This window comes from Pinus tabuliformis, chromosome 7, assembly GCF_031772625.1.
Source record: "Pinus tabuliformis cultivar Carrire ecotype Pingquan chromosome 7, CPIR1, whole genome shotgun sequence".
Classification (NCBI taxonomy): domain Eukaryota; kingdom Viridiplantae; phylum Streptophyta; class Pinopsida; order Pinales; family Pinaceae; genus Pinus; species Pinus tabuliformis.
The window spans coordinates 664732489-664754635 of NC_142293.1; the positions used below are offsets into that span (position 1 = coordinate 664732489).

The 22147-nt window shown below is 37.5% G+C and overlaps 1 protein-coding gene across 1 annotated transcript in view; it reads left to right on the top strand.

Moving 5' to 3' along the window:
• Positions 1-18690, top strand: part of LOC149249198 (GTP-binding nuclear protein Ran1B-like) — a 33320-nt gene extending 14630 nt beyond the window's left edge. Inside the window, exons 3-6 of the mRNA XM_089452288.1 lie at positions 17969-18058; positions 18168-18347; positions 18437-18514; positions 18621-18690. Of these exons, the coding sequence (XP_089308414.1) occupies positions 17969-18058; positions 18168-18347; positions 18437-18514; positions 18621-18690 (418 nt within the window). The remainder of the gene's footprint in view (positions 1-17968; positions 18059-18167; positions 18348-18436; positions 18515-18620) is intronic.
• The last annotated feature ends 3457 nt before the right edge of the window (positions 18691-22147 follow it).

The window sequence follows — 22147 nt, forward strand, 5'->3', positions numbered from 1 at the left end:
ATACTCTATTAGGATGTCTATCTCAATCGGAATTTGTCAAGGTTATGCAATATAAATCCGCAAAAGAAATATGGGACAAGATTGTTCTAAGCTATGAAGGAGATGATTAGGTAAAACGTGCAAAACTTCAAACCCTCAGAATTCAGTATGAAAATCTCAGAATGTACAATGATGAAAGTGTGGCTAACTATTTCATTCATGTAGATGAGATTGTTAATTGTATGAAAAACTTGGGTGAAGAAATAAAAGAGGCTGTTGTGGTTGAAAAAGTTCTAAGATCTTTGTCCCCTAGGTTTGAATCTAAAGTTTCTGCAATAGAAGAAAAAGAGAATCTACAAAATCTTACAATGTCACAGCTACACGGAATTCTAACTGCTTATGAAATGAAGAAAGGAGGGCCATCAGATAGGAGAGAAGCTACTTTCAAGGCTTTAGGCAAAGGAGACTACTATGAATCAAGACATGTGTCAGAAGAAGAAGAAGAATCAAATTTTGTCAAGAACCTTCAACGGGGCGGTGGAAGATTCCGAGGTAAGTTACCTTTCAAATGCTTTGCTTGTGGAAGAGTAGGTCACTATGCTGCCAAATGTCCTCATAAGGATAAGATTGACAAGGGGAAGGAACCTGTTAGATGGAACAAGAAACAAAATGCAAATAAGAAAAGCTATTACACTCATGAAGATAGCGATGGACTATCAAATAGTGATGAAGATGAACGAGGTAATAATTATAAACTTTTAATGGCTTTTGAAGATGATGATTACATGGATGCTATAGATGACGAAGTTTTTATGAAGAAATCTCTAAACTCAAAGTTTGTTTAGAAGAGAAAAATATGATTATTGATTCTCTACAATGTCAACTAGTTGAAAGGGAAAAACATCATGAAAAATTGGAATGTGAAATTGTTGGTCTTAGAAAAGAGATTGAGAAAACAAAAGCTCTTAATCTTAAATTCGTTAAAGGATCTAAAACTCTGGATGAGATTATCAATGTGCAGCGTTCTCCACTAATCAAGACAGGTCTGGGATACAATGGAGAAGCATCACAAGCATACACTTCCAAAAGTTATCTTGATGCAGCAAGGAGGAGCGAGCAAAGGCCTAATAGAAATCATCAGGTAAATCAGGGACAATTTTCCTCAAGAATGAATAAAGACTATCAGGAAAATCGGGGACAATCTACTTTAAGGACAAACAGAAGCTACAACCAGCCACAGGTAAAACCTTCTCAATTTTCCTCAAGAATGGATGCCAATAGGAACTACAATCATTTGGTTGGTAGATTTGAAAATCACAGGAGTTTCTTCAATGGGAAATGTTTCTCTTGCCATAACTTTGGCCACAAAGCTGCTCAATGTGTTACCTATAAGACAATCATGACTAGAGAAGCTCAAAAACAAAGAAGTATGACTGGAATCACGAAAAGGACCTATAACAACTTTTCAGACCTTGAAAATTAAATTGAATGTTATATTTGTAATAACTTCGGTCATGAAGATTCTGAATGCAGGAGCAGGTTTTGGAAGACAACTCAGAAGGAACAAACCTCAAGTGCCAGAACATGGAGAATGAAGGAACTGCAACGGGAAAGATGTGGGATAGCTTTATATGCAGAAGGACAAGAAAATCAATGGTACATCGACAATGGATGTTCGAAGCATATGACAGATGATAAAGAAAAACTTGAATCATATAGTGTTTTAGAAAAGGGAAAGAAAGTTTCTTTTGGAAATGATACCCCTGCAGTCATAAAAGGAAAAGGCACTGCTCAGTTGAAAGAAAAGGTGAAAGCTGGAAATGTTTTGTATGTTGATGGTTTGAAGCATAATCTTCTGAGTGTCAGTCAGATGGGTGATCAAGGAATCGAGGTAATATTTCGATCAAATGGATGTAGTGTTCGTGATCTTGATACAGGAAAAACAGTGATCAAAGGCAGAAGAACTCCAAATAACTTATACATATTTGAAGAAGGACAACAACAATGCTATTTGAGCAAGGATGATGAACACTAGTTATGGCACCGGAGGTTGGGGCATCTAAGCTTTTCACAAATAAGGAAAGCATGCAAATACCAAGCAGTTCGTGGTCTTCCAGATATCAAAATTCCAGACAACACCATATGCAAATCATGTCAGTTTGGTAAGCAAACTAGAATCAACTTCCCTGAGAAGGAAGGATCATCCAGCAGGCCTCTTGAACTAGTCCATACAGATGTATGTGGTCCATTTAGGACAAGGTCACCTTGAGGAGAAGAATACTTTATATTATTCATTGACGACTTCTCCAGGATGGTTTGGTTAGGACTTATGAAACACAAGGACAAAGCATTCGAAAAATTCAAATCTTTCAAAGCCTTGGATGAAAACGAATCAGATCACAAAATTAAGTGCCTCAGATCTGACAGAGGTGGGGAATTTACCTCAAATGAATTTTTCGATTTCTGTGAAGAACATGGAATAAGAAGGGAATTCTCTACAGCTAGGACTCCTCAGTAAAATGGAGTGGTGGAAAGGATGAACATAACAGTTCAACAAATGGATCGTGCTATGCTTGAGGAGTTTGGAACTCCCGCAACCTTCTAGGGTGAAGCTGCATTTGCTGCAGTTGTTATTCTCAACAAAACAAATGTCCGAGTGAACAACACTCAAACTCCTCATGAGCTCTGGTATGGTGAGACTCCTTCGGTAAAGCATTTCAAAATTTTTGGAAGCAAATGCTATATTAAGAATAATGATGAACAGCTTGGCAAACTTGAACCTAGAGCAGATGAAGGCATTTTCCTTGGTTATTCTCCCCATAACAAAGCATATAAGTGTTACAATAAAAGGCTTGGAAGAATTGTTGACAACATTGATGTAGTGGTTGATGAAAAAGGATACATTCCTAGGCAAGTAAATTATGAAAATATCGAAGAGGATGAAGACTACTCTCCAAATCAGACTGATGATGAAGAAGAACCTCAAGATGCACCAGAAGAACAGATAAGGATAGAAGAGAAGACTCCATCCAGGTATGTTCAGAAGAATCATCCAGAATCTCAGATTTTGGGGCAGAAAGAGGCAGGTGTACAAACAAGAAGAACAATTGCGGAAGCCTCAAGCTATTTGGCATTGCTCTCCTCCACTGAACCTCAAAATGTAAAAGAGGCATGCAAAGATGAATGCTGGGTCAAGGCAATGGATGAAGAACTTGAGCAGATCGAAAAGAACAACACTTGGGAGTTGGTCCCTAGACCAAAGGATAAGAATGTCATAGGAACAAAATGGATCTTCAAGAACAAGTTGAATGAAAATGGGGAAGTTATTAGAAACAAAGCCAGACTTGTCTATAAAGGGTATGCTCAACAAGAAGGAATAGACTTTGAAGAAATGTTTGTTCCCGTTGCTAGACTTTAGGCCATCCGAATGTTCCTTGCTCTCTCAAGCTTTCAAAAATTCAAGGTATTTCAAATGGACATGAAATCCGCCTTTCTGAATGGAGACTTAGAAGAAGAAGTGTACATTGAGCAGCCAGATGGTTTCATTCTTGGGAATGATCCAAATCTTGTATGCAGACTTAAGAAGGCCCTCTATGGTCTTAAACAAGCTCCAAGGGCTTGGTACTATCGTTTGGACAAATACCTTCATCAACAAGGTTTTTCAAAAGGGTCAGCAGATAGCAATCTTTATATAAAAATTGAAAATGAAAAATTGCTAATACTTGTTGTGTATGTAGATGATATTATCTTTGGTAGCAATGAAGAAGCTATGAGTCAAAGCTTTTCCTTGGTGATGCAAAAAGAATTCGAAATGTCTTTGCTTGGAGAACTGTCATATTTTCTTGGATTGCAAATCCAACAAAATGAAGGTGGTATCTTTTTGTCTCAAACCAAGTATCTCAAGCAGATCTTAAAGAAATATGGCATGGAAGATGCAAAACTAGACCCCCATGGTTACGGGATGCAGCCTTAGTGCAAATGATGAATCAGCAGCAGTGCATCAACCAACCTATAGATCTATGATTGGAAGTCTACTTTATTTGATAGGTACCCGACCAGACATCATGCACGCAGTGGGAATAGTTGGAAGATTTCAAGCAAATCCTAAGGAAACTCATCTTCAGGCAGTTAAGAGAATCTTCAAGTACCTTCAAGGAACTCAAAACTATGGCTTATGGTATCCTAGAGATACAGATCTCACACTTCATGCTTATACATATGCAGATTGGGCTGGAAGTGTGGATGACAGGAAGAGCACAAGTGGTGGTGCATTCTTCATGGGTTCCAGATTAGTATCTTGGTTCAACAAGAAATAGAGTTCGATTGCTTTATCTACATCTGAAGCGGATTATGTGGCTGATGCATCTTGCTGCACTCAACTCCTTTGGATGATGCAAACCTTGCAGGATTTTCAAATCACTTGTACACCACCTATCTCCATCTTATGTGATAATACAAGTGTAATCAACATTTCAAAGAACCCAGTCATGCATTCAAAGACCAAGCACATACTGATCAAGTATCACTTTCTCCGGGAACAAGTGTTGAAACAAAAGGTCAAATTGGAGTATGTTCCTTCTAAGGAACAAGTTGCTGATATTCTCACTAAACCACTGCCCAGGGAAAATTTTGAATATCTCAGACAGAAGCTGGGAGTAGTTGATGCATAATCTTGCTGTTAAACTTGTATGTTTTTAGAGAAAAATGGGTGTACGCGAGTTTCATGAGGAGGATCTGCGTACATACGCCGGTTTGTGCAGAGATAGTCGCGCATATGGAGGTTTGATGGATATCAGTAGGGACAGGCTCTGGTTGAAGATATTTTGATATGGGTCTAATAGAGACCATCCGACACAGGTTCAGGGGGAGCAGATAAACTTCTAATGATGCATTGTTGGCATTATCTTAGAAGCTTTTGGTTCTAGTTCACAACTATTGTTGAGTTCAGGTGGAACAAAGGCAGAGGGAGAACAGAAGGAAATCTTGGTTGCTGATCTGAATGGTGATTGATAGATGCTGCTGCTATAAGTCTTGTTCTAGATATTTTGTCTCTATGTCATGTATCTCTTTTATGGTGTCAAGGTCATGTAACAACCTATTTTGGTTTCCCCACTGTGGCTGGGATGAACATGTAATGAACTTGGTTGTCATATGTAAATTTCTGATGTATCCCCACTTGGTTGGGTGATGGATGTATGTATTGAGTCTTTTGGTGATAGGAAGGTCTTTTATGATGTATAAGTCATGGTTCTGCTTGAAGAACATATTTTTGCAGATCTTGCCTACAGTCAGGGGGAGCATGGTCAGCACAACTGGGCAGAAATTATGTACTCAGGGGGAGCACAACCCTTTTCCCTTGAAGACAAAGGGGGAGAATGACTTTGAGGATTTTGGGGTTGCAATCAAGTCCACAGGGGGAGATTTTTGGCATTATGGGACAGGTTTGGAGCTATGGCACAGGTGTTGTCCTTGATGGCAACTCTCTTTGGTAACAGATCTCAGTTTAGGCTTTCAGAATGAAGGAAAAGACATATATGCAGGTTCATCTAGATGAAGACGCGTATACACGCGGGTTAGACATTTCAAAGGCACGTATGCGTATACACACAATTTCATGCACGGAAAAGTGCGTATATGTTGGAGAACTTACTTTTGGTCCATGGTAGTTAGTCCTTTGTATTTGAACCTATGGTTTTGGACCATGGTATCTCATCAGAAGTGTTGACCCCAGGTATTGGGTCCTTGGTATTGTTTATTATGGTTTTGGATCGTGGTATTGTGGAAGGCCTAAGACTATAAAAGAGGAAGGAGATCATGTGGCAAAGGATCATCTAAATTATTATTGAATATATGATAAAGTGCTAGATCTAGAATACTGGTAATTGGGTTATGGTGTAGATCTGGATCTGAATGAAGGAGGAACCTGAGCGCAAAGAGAAGGATAAGTTCTATTGATGGATCATAATCTTTAAGCTTGAATGATAGTATCTTTGAATGATTTTGATTTGTTATATGTGGCGCTTGCTTGATCTATAAATCTGATAATCTGGGTTAATTAGTGTTTGAATATCTGAAAGAGCGAATTATCCTTTATAGATCTGTACGCAGGTTCAGTGAAGCAAAGGCGCATATACACGCTGGTTCAGTGAATGAAAACAGCGTATACGCAGGTTGTTCCATACGAAGAAGCATATGCACGCAGGTTTCAGGCTATTAAAGTAGCGTATATATTTTGAGTTGTGATCTTGCTGCTTCTGTTTATTGCTGCAGTTTTTTGGGTTCAGAATTTGGTGTGTAGTTGGTGTTACTGTGATTTGGGTACAACTGTCAAAGAAGTGTCTACTTGATTCAGCGCTAATTGATGAAAAGGAGATTGTTTGATGCAGAATGTTATGAAACCAGCTCAAGAAAAGATAGAAAAGATAGATCAATGCCTTAGAATTCAGCCTCTTCGAGGGGGCAACCTCCTTTACATTACATAAATGAACAATCCTTGGATGATTCAAATGACAAAACCTCCTTTCTATATATAGGAGTCTAAGGAGTCACAATATAATCCAGCCGACCTAACAATAATAATATAAAGCCACAAAAATAACAATAGAGGGTTTCTATGGGGCACAGAAATAACAATATGGGGGTAATAGGGGCACAACAATATAAATAAGGGGTATAACTACAATAGCAATGGGGTAATCACTAGTATTATAGGGACCCAACATGCCCCTCTCCTTAAAAAAAGTGTTGTCCTCAACGCTTGAGTAGTTCTAGATACTTCTGCATAAAATTCTCATCCTCCCATGTGGAATCTTCAGCGGATAAGTTCTTCCACTTGATAAGATACTCTGAAATTGATCGATTTCGTAGCTGTCGAGTTCTTGTTTCTGTGACTGCTTCCTGTTCCAATATAATTTTTCCTTCCTCGTCAAGTTCTGGCAATATTATTTGAATTGGGAGCTTGTCGCCTATAACCTTCTTTAAACATGAAACATGGAAAACTGGGTGCAATCGAGAAGCTGCAGGAAGCTCCAATTTGTATGCCATAGTACCAATCTTTTGCAACACCTTGTACGGACCATAATACTTTGGTGATAATTTATTATCCTTCTTAGCTTGCTTTAGGGACATTTTCTTATATGGTTGTAGCCATAGGAATACCCAATCACCTACATCAAAACTTCTTTCATTGCGATGTTGATCTGCCTGTTGTTTCATTCTATTTTGTGCCAACACGAGGTTATCCTTTAAGAGTTGGAGGACTTGTTTTTGATGTTCGATGTGATGTTCCACTGCCTGAACCTTAGAATTTTCTCTTAAATATGATGTGATGGATGGTGGTTGATACCCATAAAGTGCCATAAATGGGGTCATTTTTGTTGCTGTATGGAAGGAAGTGTTATACCACCATTCAGCCAGAGGCAACCATTTGACCCATTGTGTCTGTTTATCAGATACAAAGCAACGAAGATATCCTTCCAAACATTTGTTTACTATCTCAGTTTGCCCATCAGATTGAGGATGATAAGATGAGCTATGAGCTAACTGAGTACCAAGACAAGAAAATAATTATGTCCAAAAATTTCCAGTGAAAATGGGATCTCTGTCACTTACAATAATCTTTGGGTTTCCATGTAGCTTTTGAATTGTTTCCATAAATGCAGTAGAAACTGTACTGGCTTTAAATGGATGTGATAATGCACAAAAGTGTGCATACTTGGTAAGTCTGTCAACTACCACCATGATGACACTCTTTCCCTCAGACTTGGGTAAACCTGTGATAAAATCCATTGAAACCTCCTCCCAATGTTGGCTTGGAATGGATAAAGGTTGTAATAGACCCGGTGTCTTAATTGTTTCAACTTTATTTTGTTGGCAAACCAAACATTCCGCCACAAACTTTTGAATATCTGATTTAAGGCCATCCCAAAAAAATTCCTTCTTAACCCTGTGGTAAGTTTTTAAAAATCCTGAGTGCCCTCCTAAGGGAGAAGTGTGCAATTCCATAAGAATCTTTTGTTTTAGCTGGGAATTCTTACAGAGGTATAAGCGATCTTTGTACCATAATGAATCATTTTTCCAGCTAAATGTATCAGAAGTACTGGAATCTTGTTGTAGCTTTCGAATAAGTGCCCACACTTCTTCGTCATTCTTCCATTCCTCCCTTGCTTCGTTTATCCAATCTGGTTGGATAATAGAAATGGCACACAACAATGCTTCCACATCCTCATCCTTTCTTGAGAGTGCATCTGCCACCACATTTTGCTTCCCTTTTTTGTAGATGATTTCAAAGTCATAACCCAACATCTTTGTGACCCACTTTTGTTGCTCTTCAGAGGATAATCTTTGTTCTAAAAAGTATTTAAGGCTATCATGATCCGTTTTTACCTTGAAGTGTCTTCCCATTAGGTAGGGTCGCCATTTCTTAAGTGCATGGAGTATTGCCAACATTTCCTTCTCATAAATAGCTTTGCTTAAAAACTTTCCCTTGATTGGACGACTTTCAAAAGCAATGGGTCTTTCATCTTGCATTAGAACAACACCAATTCCATTTCCTGAAGCATCACATTCCACAATAAAGGTTTTTGTGAAGTCCGGTGTAGCTAAGACCGGTGCTTGGCACATTGCCTCTTTAAGATGTTCAAAGGCCTTTGTTGCTTCCGGAGTCCATGAAAATGAATCTTTCTTCAATAATGTTGTTAGAGGTGCTGCTATTCTCCCATAATTCTTAACAAACTTGCGATAATACCCTGTCAACCCAAGAAATCCTCGCAGATGCTTTATGGATGTGGGGATTTTCCATTCCTTAATGGCTTTAATTTTTCTAGGGTCTACCTTAACTCCTTCATGAGATACAATATGACCCAAATATTCCACCTCCTGGACTCCAAAGAAACATTTGGATCTTTTTGCATATAATTGTTTCTCCTCCAATAGTTGTAGCACCTTGTCAACATGTTCAACATGATCCTTCCAAGACTTGCTGTAGATTAGTATATCATCAAAAAATACTAACACAAATTTTCTAAGGAATGGTTTGAAAATTGAATTCATCAAACCTTGAAATGTTGAAGGTGCATTGGTAAGGCCAAAAGGCATGACCAAAAATTCATAATGACCCTCATGAGTTCTAAATGCCGTTTTCGGAATGTCTTCAATCTTCATTCTGATTTGATGATATCCCGAACGAAGATCCAACTTGGTGAAGTAAATTGATCCATGCAATTCATCTAGTAATTCATCAATGACAGGAATGGGGAACTTATCTTTAATAGTGAGCTTGTTGAGCTCCCTATAATCCGGACACATGCGCCATGATCCATCCTTCTTGTGCACCAATACTACTGGAGCTGAGAAAGAACTTTGACTCGGTTGAATTATACCAGCCTCTAGCATTTCTGCAACCATACGTTCAATTTCACTTTTTTGGACATAGGGATATCTGTACGGCTTGATGTTTGGAGGAACACTTCCTGGAATCAGATGAATAGCATGATCATGATCACGCATAGGTGGGAGACCTTTGGGAGTCTCAAATACCTTGGAATGATTGTCCAGGACTTTTTGGAGATCTGGAGAAATAGATTATTCCAATGTGGAAAAATCTGGAGAACATAATTGTGCAATTACACCTCTTTGCTCCTTTTTTAGAAGCTTTGTCTTGCCATTAACGCTGATTATCTTTCCTGGTTTTCCTGCAATACCCCTTAATTCAACTTCCTTTCCTTCCGTAGAAAATTTGATGAAAAGTTCTTGAAAATTAAAAGCTATTGTACCCAAGGATTGTAGCCATTGGACTCCTAGTACAACATCACCACCTCCCATTGGAATGGAAAGCATTGGGCTAGTCAATACATATTCTCCCATGGATAGCTTGATATTATGGCACTTTCCAGAGCAATTTATTGTTCCTCCATTTGCAATCATCACTTGACACTCTGGTGCTGGATATAGGAAGCAATTCAATTCTTTTGCTACCCTACAATGAATAAAATTGTGGGTGCTTCCTGAATCAATCAACATTATTACCTTTTTCTTCGTGATTTGTCCTTCTATCTTGATGGTTTGAGGAGTGGTAATTCCCGCCAATGCATTACAAAATATGGTCGGATATATCCTCTTCTTTTGACCTTTCTTGCTCCTTTTCTTCTTCCTCTCCACAATCTATGTAGAATAATTTCTTCTCAGCACACTTATGACCTTTTGTGTATTTTCTATCACAATTGTAACAAAGCCCTTTTGCTCTTTTTTCTTCCAATTGTTGTGGTGTCAACCTTGTAGGTTGTGGAAGACTAGGGGCAACAACACTTCCGTCTTTATAGTTTTGAGTGGTATGCTTCCTAGTTGCCATAATTTTGCTTTCCATTTTTCTTGCTAACCTGAATGCCTTCTCTAATGAATCAGGTTCCCAAAGGCGAACATCATGTTGGATATTATCCTTTAAAGACCCTATGAACACATCAATCCTATGCTCCTCTGGAATATCTTTTACCCTTATGTTCAATTTTTGGAACTCCTCAATGTGCTCCATTATTGAACCCTTTTGTTTGAGACTTATCAATTGGCTAAAAAAAGTGTTGCTTTTTGTATCCTCGTAATGTGCTATCAATTCTTCCGTAAAAAATTGCCCAAATGATAAATTGTTTACGAGAACAAAGCCATTGATACCATATAAACTGATTTGGTTCCAAATATATAGTTGCCATACGTACCTTTTGTGCGTTTTGCACATTATTGAGATCGAAGAATTGCTCCATCTGTAATATCCATGTGGCGGGATCCTTGCCATCAAACTTCCTCATATCGATTTTTGGAATATGGTGATTCTTCGATCCAACATTAGCGTCTATGGAATCATGATTAACATTTCTTTTGTTCTCATCATGAGTTTCCTTTACTACCTTTTCACCATTAGTAAGTATTTCTTGTAGAAAATTTGTCAAATCTGTCTTCAAATCTGCCATGCCTGTCTTCAAATTTGTGTTCAAATCTATCTTCAAATTGTCCATCTTAGCTTCCATGCCATTCATCTTAGCTTCCACGCCATTTATCTTAGCTTCTGTTAACTTTTGTGAGCGTGACATTTGTTGCACTTGTTCTTGTAACTTTGATATATCATGTAGCATTTCTTCCTCTTCTTCATGAGTCATGCTAGAGCTTTCAGGTTCCTTGCTAGGTGTTTGCATTTTCTTTCCTTAGGGCATCAGTTACTGATAATAATGCTCTACTATGCCCTTTGAATTCCTTCAAAATAAATTTTCAAACCAAGCTTAAGCAAAAATTTAAAAAAATCTACACACCGTTTTTCACTATGTAGGAGCTCGATATTGCCTCTGATGTATCTCTGTACTTTCCAATCATCTAGTTCTAAATTTGTGACCTGTAGTATCTCTCTGTGTCCTCTTTCCAATGCCACCAGTCTGATTCAAATTGGATTCTCCAAGAAAGAGTTATGCACAATCTCCCAAGATGACCTGATTATAGACCTTTCCAGAAGAGCGAACTTGTATGAAGTGCCACGTGTATAATTTTCGATCTTTGGTTCTGAAAAAGGTATACAAGAAACTAAAGTTTGTCCTATTTCTGTACCTTCTTATGAAATTTCAATCTGATTCCCAGAGAGAAAGTTATGACGATTTTCCCCAGGTCACCTGTTTTGAATGTAATTCAGGAGTCTACAAAAAGACCAACTTCCTCAGATCATATCTCCGTAAATATCACGCGAAAAGCTCTAAAATTCAGACCCAAGGTTCAACGCGATTTCTTCTCAAATGGGTTTTTTTTGTGACTTATGAAACGTCACAGAAAAACGGTATAGCGAAAATTCCACGATGACCTGTTTGGAGCAGCGAAACCCTAGAATCCAAAGCTCTGATACCAAATGTTATGAAACCAGCTCAAGAAAAGATAGAAAAGATAGATCAATGCCTTAGAATTCAGCCTCTTCGTGGGGGCAACCTCCTTTACATTACATAAATGAACAATTCTTGGATGATTCAAATGACAAAACCTCCTTTCTATAGATAGGAGTCTAAGGAGTCACAATATAATCCAACCGACCTAACAATAATAATATAAAGCCACAAAAATAACAATAGAGGGATTCTATGGGGCACAGAAATAACAATATGGGGGTAATAGGGGCACACAAATATAAATAAGGGGTATAAATACAATAGTAATGGGGTAATCACTAGTATTATAGGGACCCAACATAGAAATTCTTGATGTTTGATTGAATTTCATGGATCTAGTCTGAAAATTTATGAAACATGGTCCCTGGAAGAAAGAGAAGGTTGTAGCCTTCTGTAGGCCAACACATACATACTAGCATCTTGGCTAGTGCAGGAGCTAAGGGGGTTGTAGCTCCCTTCCAAGAGAAGATGGAGAACGAGAGAGGGTTGTAGCTCTCTGCAGGTTGCAGCCTGCGTACTGGTAAAGGACTGCACCAGTACATTGTAAAAGAAGTTTCTAATTTAAAGGAAGATAGAGACAAATTGCAGTAGGTGGTTTTCACCCACATTGGGTTTCCACCTTATATCTTGTGTTCTTGTGTGCGATTGTCTTTCTGCTCTGTTTTACTGTTTCTGGTTACTGGTTATTTGATTCTGAAACACAGATTAACAATCAACATCAGAAAGATAAAGTAAATTAAAAGTTTGCTTTTTATACGCGGGTTTCCTTATGCATAGTTGCGTATACACGTGGGTTTAATTAACTGAAGTAGCGTATATCCTCTGATTTAAAAAAAAAGCAATTTTTGACTTGATAATACTGATTCACCCCCCCTCTCAGTATTATTTCCAACAAAGTTGATCTTTAATCCATTGCAAGAACTTGACCTAGCATAGGGAACCATCAGCTACCCCTCTCAAGATGATCCCATAGCCCCTCAAGAGCTATCCATCAAGAGCTATACAATACAAAAGAACCACTAGCATATGTAGCGTTGATTTCGGTTGTCCCCAGTTCATATGGTGTTACATATTCTCCCTCACAGGTATGGGCACCCACGAGATCATCAAATAAATCGGCCCTCACATCCCATTCGTGGATTTCCTGTCAATCACCACATCTCAACATGCAATCAATGCATTAGTTATAATCATAGTATCAGAGAAATAGTCCAAATGCCAACACTTCCATTTCATCCTAATAACATAAAGTGATTTTTATCACAACATTTTGAATAGTAAAGATCTGCATACTCTTGAATGTCATAAAATTTGCATGCAGTTACCCCATGTTTCACATCATAAAATACTCTCATAAGTTATAACATCAACATATTAGCATCAAGGATATATCATGACATCTCATAATAAATGAACCACATGTCAATTTACATCATGATCCCTATGCATATCATATCCATCATGAGAATTCAACATCATTATCATAACAAATAAATAAATAAGCACCACATATACATTGTTAACCTCTCATTAGAACTATATACATTTACCACATACCATCATATCACGAAACATTGTTAATATGAGAATCATCTCAATATTTATCAAATATAGAACAACAATACACTATAAGCATTCTTATCATGGATTAATTCCATTTACTTGTATAAACAGTTCAACATCCCTCTAGGATCTATGTGAGGATGTGGTCCAACTCTGAACAGGATTATGTTATCCCATGAGTACTATTAGTGTCATGTTTTCATCAAGGTACCAATTAATTTTTCAATATACATTTCTTGTTCTTTCTATTAGGAAGTTAACCATTACATCATAGGTATACTCATCTAAGTACATCATTAAATTTCAAATGAGTCTCATCATCTTGAGCCTTAACCTCTTGTTGAATATTCTTCCTTCCCCAAGGACATTTGAGTCAAATTCAATGTTAAGATATTATCGTTTGTACAATCATTTAAATCATCAATATCATGTTAAAATTCCATGATCACTATAAATATTGTGCTTATCCAAATGGAACACATACATGAGGTCATCCTTATTTAAGTCTTAGGTTATGCTTAATCCACCTGCATGAAGGCTTAATCCATTGTTATGCTTCCATTGTAGCCCAGTAGGTCAAGATACTTGGCTCTTACTAGAGCAGCTTGGGTTCAAGTCCCCACAATTGAAATGATGTGCTTGTTGTCCCCTACTAATTTATCCATCACTTGCATGATTTTCATTGTGAATCTTGGCTTATCTCATCAAGTTCCCACTTGATATCTCTTATAATAGATTCATCCATCTTCAAGTTAGACTAGGGATTCTTCCACCTTAATTTTCACTCGTTAAATCTTTAGTTTATAGTTTGAAATGCTTGGAACCACTACCACCATTACCATCCATGAATGATTTGGTATGCCTAATATGTTTTACAATAAATTCTTTATCGATAATCAATTTACACTTAAATTTCTTATTAACTGAAAATACCACACACACAATATATTAAAAAAAATAATAATATAAATATTTCACACTTCCAATAAATAATAAAGTAAAATAACAACTTATCAATTTCAACATAATATTTTTATATTAAATAAAAAATTCAATTTTTATTACTCATTTCAACATAATACTTTAATAATAATTAAACAAATTTAAGCTCTATTATCTAAGTTATTAAATGACTAAATCCACATTATTTAACTTCCTTCTCGTTCCTTAAAACTTGGTGAGTCATTTTTATACTACACTTAATACATGTTTTATATAATATAAAATAACACTCATATATATATATATATATATATATATATATATATAAACCTTTACTTATAATTTTAAAATTTAATTTAAATATATTTTCATAATAACACATCCTATAAATCCTATTTTTTCTAATAAAAAATTATAGTCAACCATAAATATTAATTATAACCTCAACTCATTATATGCTTTATGTTAATGAGTTATATGAATTACATGGTGTCCATTATATTGTTTTAATATTAATGTATATGTATATTATCACTTTCGTTAAATATAAGCACTAATTTTAATAACCTTAATGCATTAAGGTTAACACATGCAACCTATTAAGTTTTTTTCTTTAAAAACTCGTCTTGCCTTAAAGCAACCTCTCCGTCTCTCGTCTTTCACATTCTCCCATGTGCCCGACACCTCTTTTCTCTCTGCCTTATTATCATATATCTCTTAATGACATCAGCGTTGTGATGTTTATTACTTGTATCATTCTACGTGGAGAATTCACCAATATACCAGATAAATAATTTGGAATTTAGCAAATTGGCGGGGTTTATAAAACAACAATATATATATATATATATATATATATATATATATATATATATATTATCACTAGTTTTGTCTCTCTTATTTACTTTTTCTTAGCGAATTCCTATAAGTGGTTTTGTTGAGTCTATTTTTGACGCTAATGGCGGTTTTGATTCAACTTTTGCAAGTACTCTGGACTTTGACTAAATCACATTTTGGGGCTCGTCTTAGCATAAACATCATGCATATGATGCTTCTGAGGTTTCGTTGATCTTGAGGATGCGAAAATGTTCACCGTTGATTGCTTTAAGCATATGGAGGAGGATTAACTAGATTTGCCTTCATATATTTGCCACTAATGCAACCAATGTTTTCGCCAATTTAATAAACACAACACTCCAAGAGAGGGTATAAGGATTATTTCCACATAGAAAATCTTAGTCAGCACAATATGAATTATGTAATTCCCCAACGCCACAACCTGAACAACGAGTGACGATACATAGCAAAACATGTATTGCAATAAAATTTATTATGAAAGCGTAAGCTCCCCAGGAAAATATCATATAGAAGTAGGATAAAGCATTTAATGTTGACGTTTCCTTATCCGCATTGGCTTTTGGAAAACCTATAGTCAAAGCGTTTGGATTTCTTTTTTGGCCTCTAAAGTGGTTACGAGGCAAACTAGGCTCTGGCCTCACCAGACATCTGGTTAAGACCACAATCTCATGATGTACTGTCATAACCCCATTTCTCAAGAATATATATATATATATATTTATATATATATACATATACATAAGGTTTTACATACCTGGGATTACCCTTTCGAATTATATATACAATTTCCTATGATTCATTTACCTTATGTCACTTTATGCACATCAATTGTCATACGGGTATGGTTTAAGGGATTGGTGTACTACTTTTTAACTTTAATAAAAACCTCTGTAATATGGTTTGGATGCATGTTAACCACGCGACAATGGTTCCGGGGGTAACTTTACATTTTCCCTTTAGCCATCACGTGGCACCCCTTATCCATTACTGTGAGAATTATCTCATGCTCTGCTTCGTACTGTATGAGGCCAGCAGGCTGTCCAGTGTTTTCGCCTTGCATCAACGGTGGAGGGCACGCTTCATAATCCAACGGTGACAGATCGTCTCCACGGGTTGCTGCCTAAACTAACGCTTGCCTTGGGTGATGGGATCATTTTTTTGGGAACTTTCTCTACGACTTTGCTCTGGTTCAGTCCATGCGTTCCATCTTGGAGAGCCTAGCTCGCAGATCTTGTTCAAATGCCGGAGGATTCGTTTCCAAACCCTTCAAGTAGATAACTGCACAAAGTCTTGTTCCTTCTGTAACCTTTTGGCTACGTGTTCTTTTCGATTTATTGATAAAATTCTCGATTATGCTCATATATCACGCGTCTATAGGGTTATTCAACAATGGGGTCCTCCTACAGCACTGGAACGAGTGTTGTTCATTCATTGGCTAGAGTTTTCTTTAGTGGTAAGTGTCTTGGCAAGCACGAGGAAAAATTCCTTGAGTTTTTTTTTTACTGTGGTTTGCATTACTTCTATTGTTGTCTAACATGTGGTATTTGGGTTGCTCCTTGTACAGATTAGGCACCCGTTTCTCACACAACCTAAAGACTAAGGAAAACCCCACCCCTGTTCTGTTCCGAGTTCCAGGTATGGGGAATCCTACCGGCCGCGGCTATGTCTATTTTGCTTTAGAGTTTTTCTTGTGTTTAGAGGAGGGTAACCCTCTAGTTCACCTTTATTTTTGATTGAACGAGGGTGGGGAGGGTTATTCGTTCCCTCCAAGCTCCAGTTACCATGGACATGACAAAAGTAATTTTAGACTCTTGAATTTGGATGTCTGACTGCAATTCCTCTGCTTGGACAATTGTAACTGTATATATATTTTAACGCACACCTGTGCTTATTTTGCTCACGGCATATTAGGCTCCTTGTTTACTGGACTATAATTTATTGTGAGGGTATACTGATTTTAACGACAGAATATTTTTTCCTCATTTGTGCTTGTTTAAAGGTTACCGCATCACGGCCTTTCTGTACAAGAATTTGTACTTGTTTTTGTTTTATGAGTTCATAGTATTGCACAACTTTTATCTATGTCATATTTTTTGTTTGGTTTAGCTGCACATTCCTATATAGTTTATATGATGTTTTATGTAATTGACTGAAGAGGGTCTTATCCCCTAAGCTTACAACCTCCCTTGTTGAGAGGGTCTGAACCCTGCCCCTCAATTACAGTGTTCTTTTGAATTAATTCCTGATTGCTTCCAGGTTATTAATACTTGTATGCTGGAAAGAGTTAAAACACGGACAAGATAATAACCCTACCAACCTGCTGTTCCATTCTATTCCAAACCCAGTTTTCCTTTTTGGGTGTTCCATTTGGCTTAGATAATGTCCATAGAGCGGGTCTCCAGCTGCGCCACTCCACTTTCTGGCCTTCCTTATTACAGAGGAAATTCTCTACCACATCTTAACACAACCTGCAATAATCTTTGCCTTAGATTAGGTTCGATACAGTTTGCGGCAAGCAGACGTTGTTTTATTTTTATTTTTTCTAATTATATACACCTATGTCTCTTAAAGAAAGGGGCTCGGCCTAAAGGCTGCAAGCCATTACTGAGTAATGCTGGTCTTGAGTTGATTCCGTTCACTAGTCTAATTTCGGGTCTGCCTAAACATTTATTTGTTTCCTTCTTATTTACTGATTGGGATTTTGTTTGTTGTAGTATTCATGGGCAATGTGAAGTTATCATGTTTGATGTTACTGCACGATTGACTTACAAGAATGTCCCAACGTGGCACAGAGATCTTTGCAGGTATCTCTTTTTCAAAGGGGTTGGATCTCTAAGTAGAAATGAAGGTTCCTTAATTGTGTGGTGGCACAACTACCTGAACCGATTAGTTAAATATCTTTGTGAATTTCAGGGTGTGTGAGAACATTCCTATTGTTCTTTGTGGAAACAAGGTTGATGTGAAAAATAGGCAAGTGAAAGCTAAGCAAGTTACTTTTCATAGAAAGAAGAATCTTCAGTACTATGAGATATCGGCAAAAAGTAACTTCAACTTTGAGAAGCCATTTCTGTACTTGGCACAGAAGCTCTCAGGGTGAGCCTTTAATCTAGTTTCTGATGCTCCCTAATATGAATGTTATATTAAAAAATTTGCATTGATTCTATAATGGGTTATTTTTATAGGGATCCAAACCTTCATTTTGTGGAGTCACCTTCTCTTGCTCCTCCTGAGGTTCAGATAGACCTTGCAACCCAGCAGCAGTAAGTAGAATGCTATTTTCTTATTTTTTTTGTTAAATTTTATTGAAATAATTTGTTCCATTTCTAAAAGATTGAAACTTTGGCTTACAATATTTTATGTTGTCAGGTACGAGGCAGAACTTGTAGCAGCTATGGCCCAACCCCTTCCAGATGACGATGATGATGCTTTTGAATAGCTTTGTTAAGATGCTTTTGCATATTTAGGGATTGGCAGATTCAATTAGTTTTGTATCATTGGTGTTTGCTCTTGAGTTCCAACATTTAATTCTGATTTGTATTTGGGGATTAGAATAGCATTATCACATCTCTCTATATGTGATTTGGGTACTGTGCAGATGTTTTCATCGGTGGAGTTGGCTAAGCTATCTTAGTTCAACTCCATTACAAAGCTATTTTTATATGCTAAGACAGTTTTTTCCATTATATACTCTTGCAAATTTTTCACAAGAACTTTTTGTACTCTTCAAATACTTCAAGAATGTTCAAGTGCCTTTCATTGTGTACTGTTGGGGGAAATGCTAGTTGCGATGATTGTTGCTTGTAATATATTTTGGCTTGTTAAAACTTTCTCTGAAAATTCTAGCTATGTCTGAGGATTTATTCTAACTCTAAATTGGTTTACATAGTTGATAACTGTGGCTATCAAGCCTGCTTGGGTATTCTTGTGGGTATGTTGTTTGTCGAACACATAAAGGTATTGCCATTTCATTAATTGGGCTCTCGATTGGTTTCTGCATAAAGATTCGCATTGTCTAAATCTAAAGTCGTTTCCATTCAACAATCTACAAATTCTTCTTTAACTATAGTAAAACTGAGAGATGGAATGCTTATCAAAGCTAAGGTAGCATCTTAAATCCAAACTTTTGACTCCCATTTGAAGTAGATATTAAAGCTTTATAAGATGGCACGCTGTTGAAAAGTTGACAATAATTAAATATGCTGGCTGGACATTGCATTTATATATGGGTGGCCATGTTAAGTTCATGTCATATATCCTGCTGTATTTTTTTTTTTAATATATACATATACACAGCTATATAATTACCAACACATAGACATGCTTTATAAGGTTGACGGTCCTGTATCATGTGTACATAATTGTCAATACATGAGTTATTCTCTATACGGTTGATAGGTCCGCAATTCCTATTCTTATGTACGCTCACATAATGGCTCACTTTAAAACATGCATGAAACAAGCCCTATAGCTGTACAACTACCCAACTGGTTGGACAGGACTGCGATGATTCCCACACAGATCTCCATGACTCGAACCTGTTAGCAATTGACACGATCTCAACCCAATGATTCGTGTAATCCCCTAGGGCTATGAAATTAGTGATGCTGTGGTTTTTGTGTTGTTTGATACACATTGATTTGGGTTAACATTAATTGAGCATTAACTTGTCTGTCCCACCCCGGGTACATGGCGTGGGCAGTCTCTAGCTGCCACCTCAGGATCCTTCATGTATTGACGACTACAAGACAAGACAGGCGATCCTATGGCTGCCATGGATGCTTGCCGACTTACACTACTCTTGGCGCCGGGTTGTAGTCCCAGTCTTCTGTGGGAAAACCTGGAACTTGTTCCGCCTCCTGCCTCATCTGAGGGCTTGACAGTCTCGGCTCTATGATTTGGTTGCAGAGAACATGTGTGCGAGGTTTCAGAACCTAATCCCACTACCAGAATTTATAGACCAGGTAATTATTGGACAGTTTCCTTTGATTTGCAGATAGACCCATCATATACAGGATAAGTATTTACAATTCTTTAACCACAGTGTTTTGCTCGCACGCAAGTACCCCCACACCTTCTGTCTGGGTTGCGGATGGCATTGGACGGAGTGGTGAGCAGATAACCATCCTGGCTTCCATCGGTATGATGAAATTCCACTTGCTTTTGTTTGTAGGAATGGCATCTGGACCTAGTCTACAGGCTATTGCACCTGATTTGTGTCTACCGCTTGCCAGAGCTCGTGGATAGGTGGCCCGATTTCAGGTTCTGGTAAAGTTATCCCCGAGAGGGCTTCTGTTTTTTTAGTTAAATGAATATGAGGCTTTGTTCCTCATGGTTTTCTTTCTCTGAGCTGCGCTGGCTGTGCATGCTATTCTGATTGTTTACTTATACCAGGTCTGCTTGGAATTAACTTATGTCCCTGGGCGGTTTCTCCATTTTCATGGCCCAACTTTTGATAATGTAATATGTATTGTGCGCTCCATTTATTTGTCTACTAGACTTGGAACTGAACATGGAAATTTTTGATGAAATATTGAACATGTATTATGCCTTCATTGAAATGATTTATCGCTCAGATTCTAGTTCTATTTGATTGTTTAGAGCTGTTTTCAACTTCCTAAATTTGTGGCTTTGTACAATAGTATATATATATATTTATTCGGTTTCCAGCTTTACGTTTCAACCTGAAGAATTGATTTTCAGTGTTAACTATGTCATTTGTTGTGCTTTCTGCTTAATCCAACCAGATGTATTTACTGTTTTTAATCAGTTTGGGGGTTTGGCCCCACATTAGGGTTTTCGAGGGTTACGGCCCTGCCACCCAAAACCACTGTAACCTATCTTCCGGTTACCATGTATCAGTGCGGCCAAGACCCGAGACCCCTTGCCCATGAGTTCAACACTCTCCTAGACCCAACGATTTTTAATGTGGGTGCATGCAATGTAAACCACAGAATTGGGACCTCACCCGTTCCTGGTAGTGGAGATTTCCCTTTTTCGTTTGGAGGAATTTTTCCACTGGAATTCCAGATTATTAAACATCACTTATTTTGTAGGTAAAATGTTTACTGCTGGTCCTAATTTGCAGAGGGTTTATCTTTTTGTTTTACTCCCCATTCCCGGGGCTTATACTCTCAGAGTCCACGAATTTCCAATCCGACACGTCTCACAAGGGTTCCAATGCTAAAGTTGTCAAACCCAGGGCGGATTCCAGGAAGGAATCAACCTGAATTTATTTCCCTTTTTGTTTTGTTTTGTTTTGGAAACCTTAGTGCTTAACTCCATTTTCATTCGCGGCAAGGAGCTTATAGAATTCTATGAAACATGTATTTCTATTAATTATTGCACTAAATCTTGCATGACTCATTTGCTAATGGTGTTTAATAAGGACGCTGTAACAGTTCTTTTCCCAACATAACCTCTACTATACAGTCCCCCTGTATTTAGGAATAGTCCGACAACAGTTGTCAACTACAACTGCTTAGTAGCGTCCATAGCACTCTCCCACCTTCGTGGAGGTTTCGATTATCACTGCTACTATGATTTTTTTTTTTAAACAAACATTTATTAAACAACAGGGGAATACATCCTATGTATGTTTTTTTTTTCAATTATCACCACCTCGGTGGCAGCAGCAAGTTCTTGAGTTTTCTAATAGTAGTTGTTAATTCTATACAGTACATTTACCTTTTTCTAATGTCCTTACAAAATTACTTATAAATGTTTACTCACTTACCTGAACTGCTGTAACTTACAAGTACTCTAGAGTCGGGCCTCCTCTATTTCTCCCACTTCCAATATGCCACCCAACCTTGAGATTCGTCCTCTAGGACCAAAATCTCCCCCCTAGCTCCCTTGTCGGACCACTGCCCTCAACAAGTTGCTGTACCTTCGTG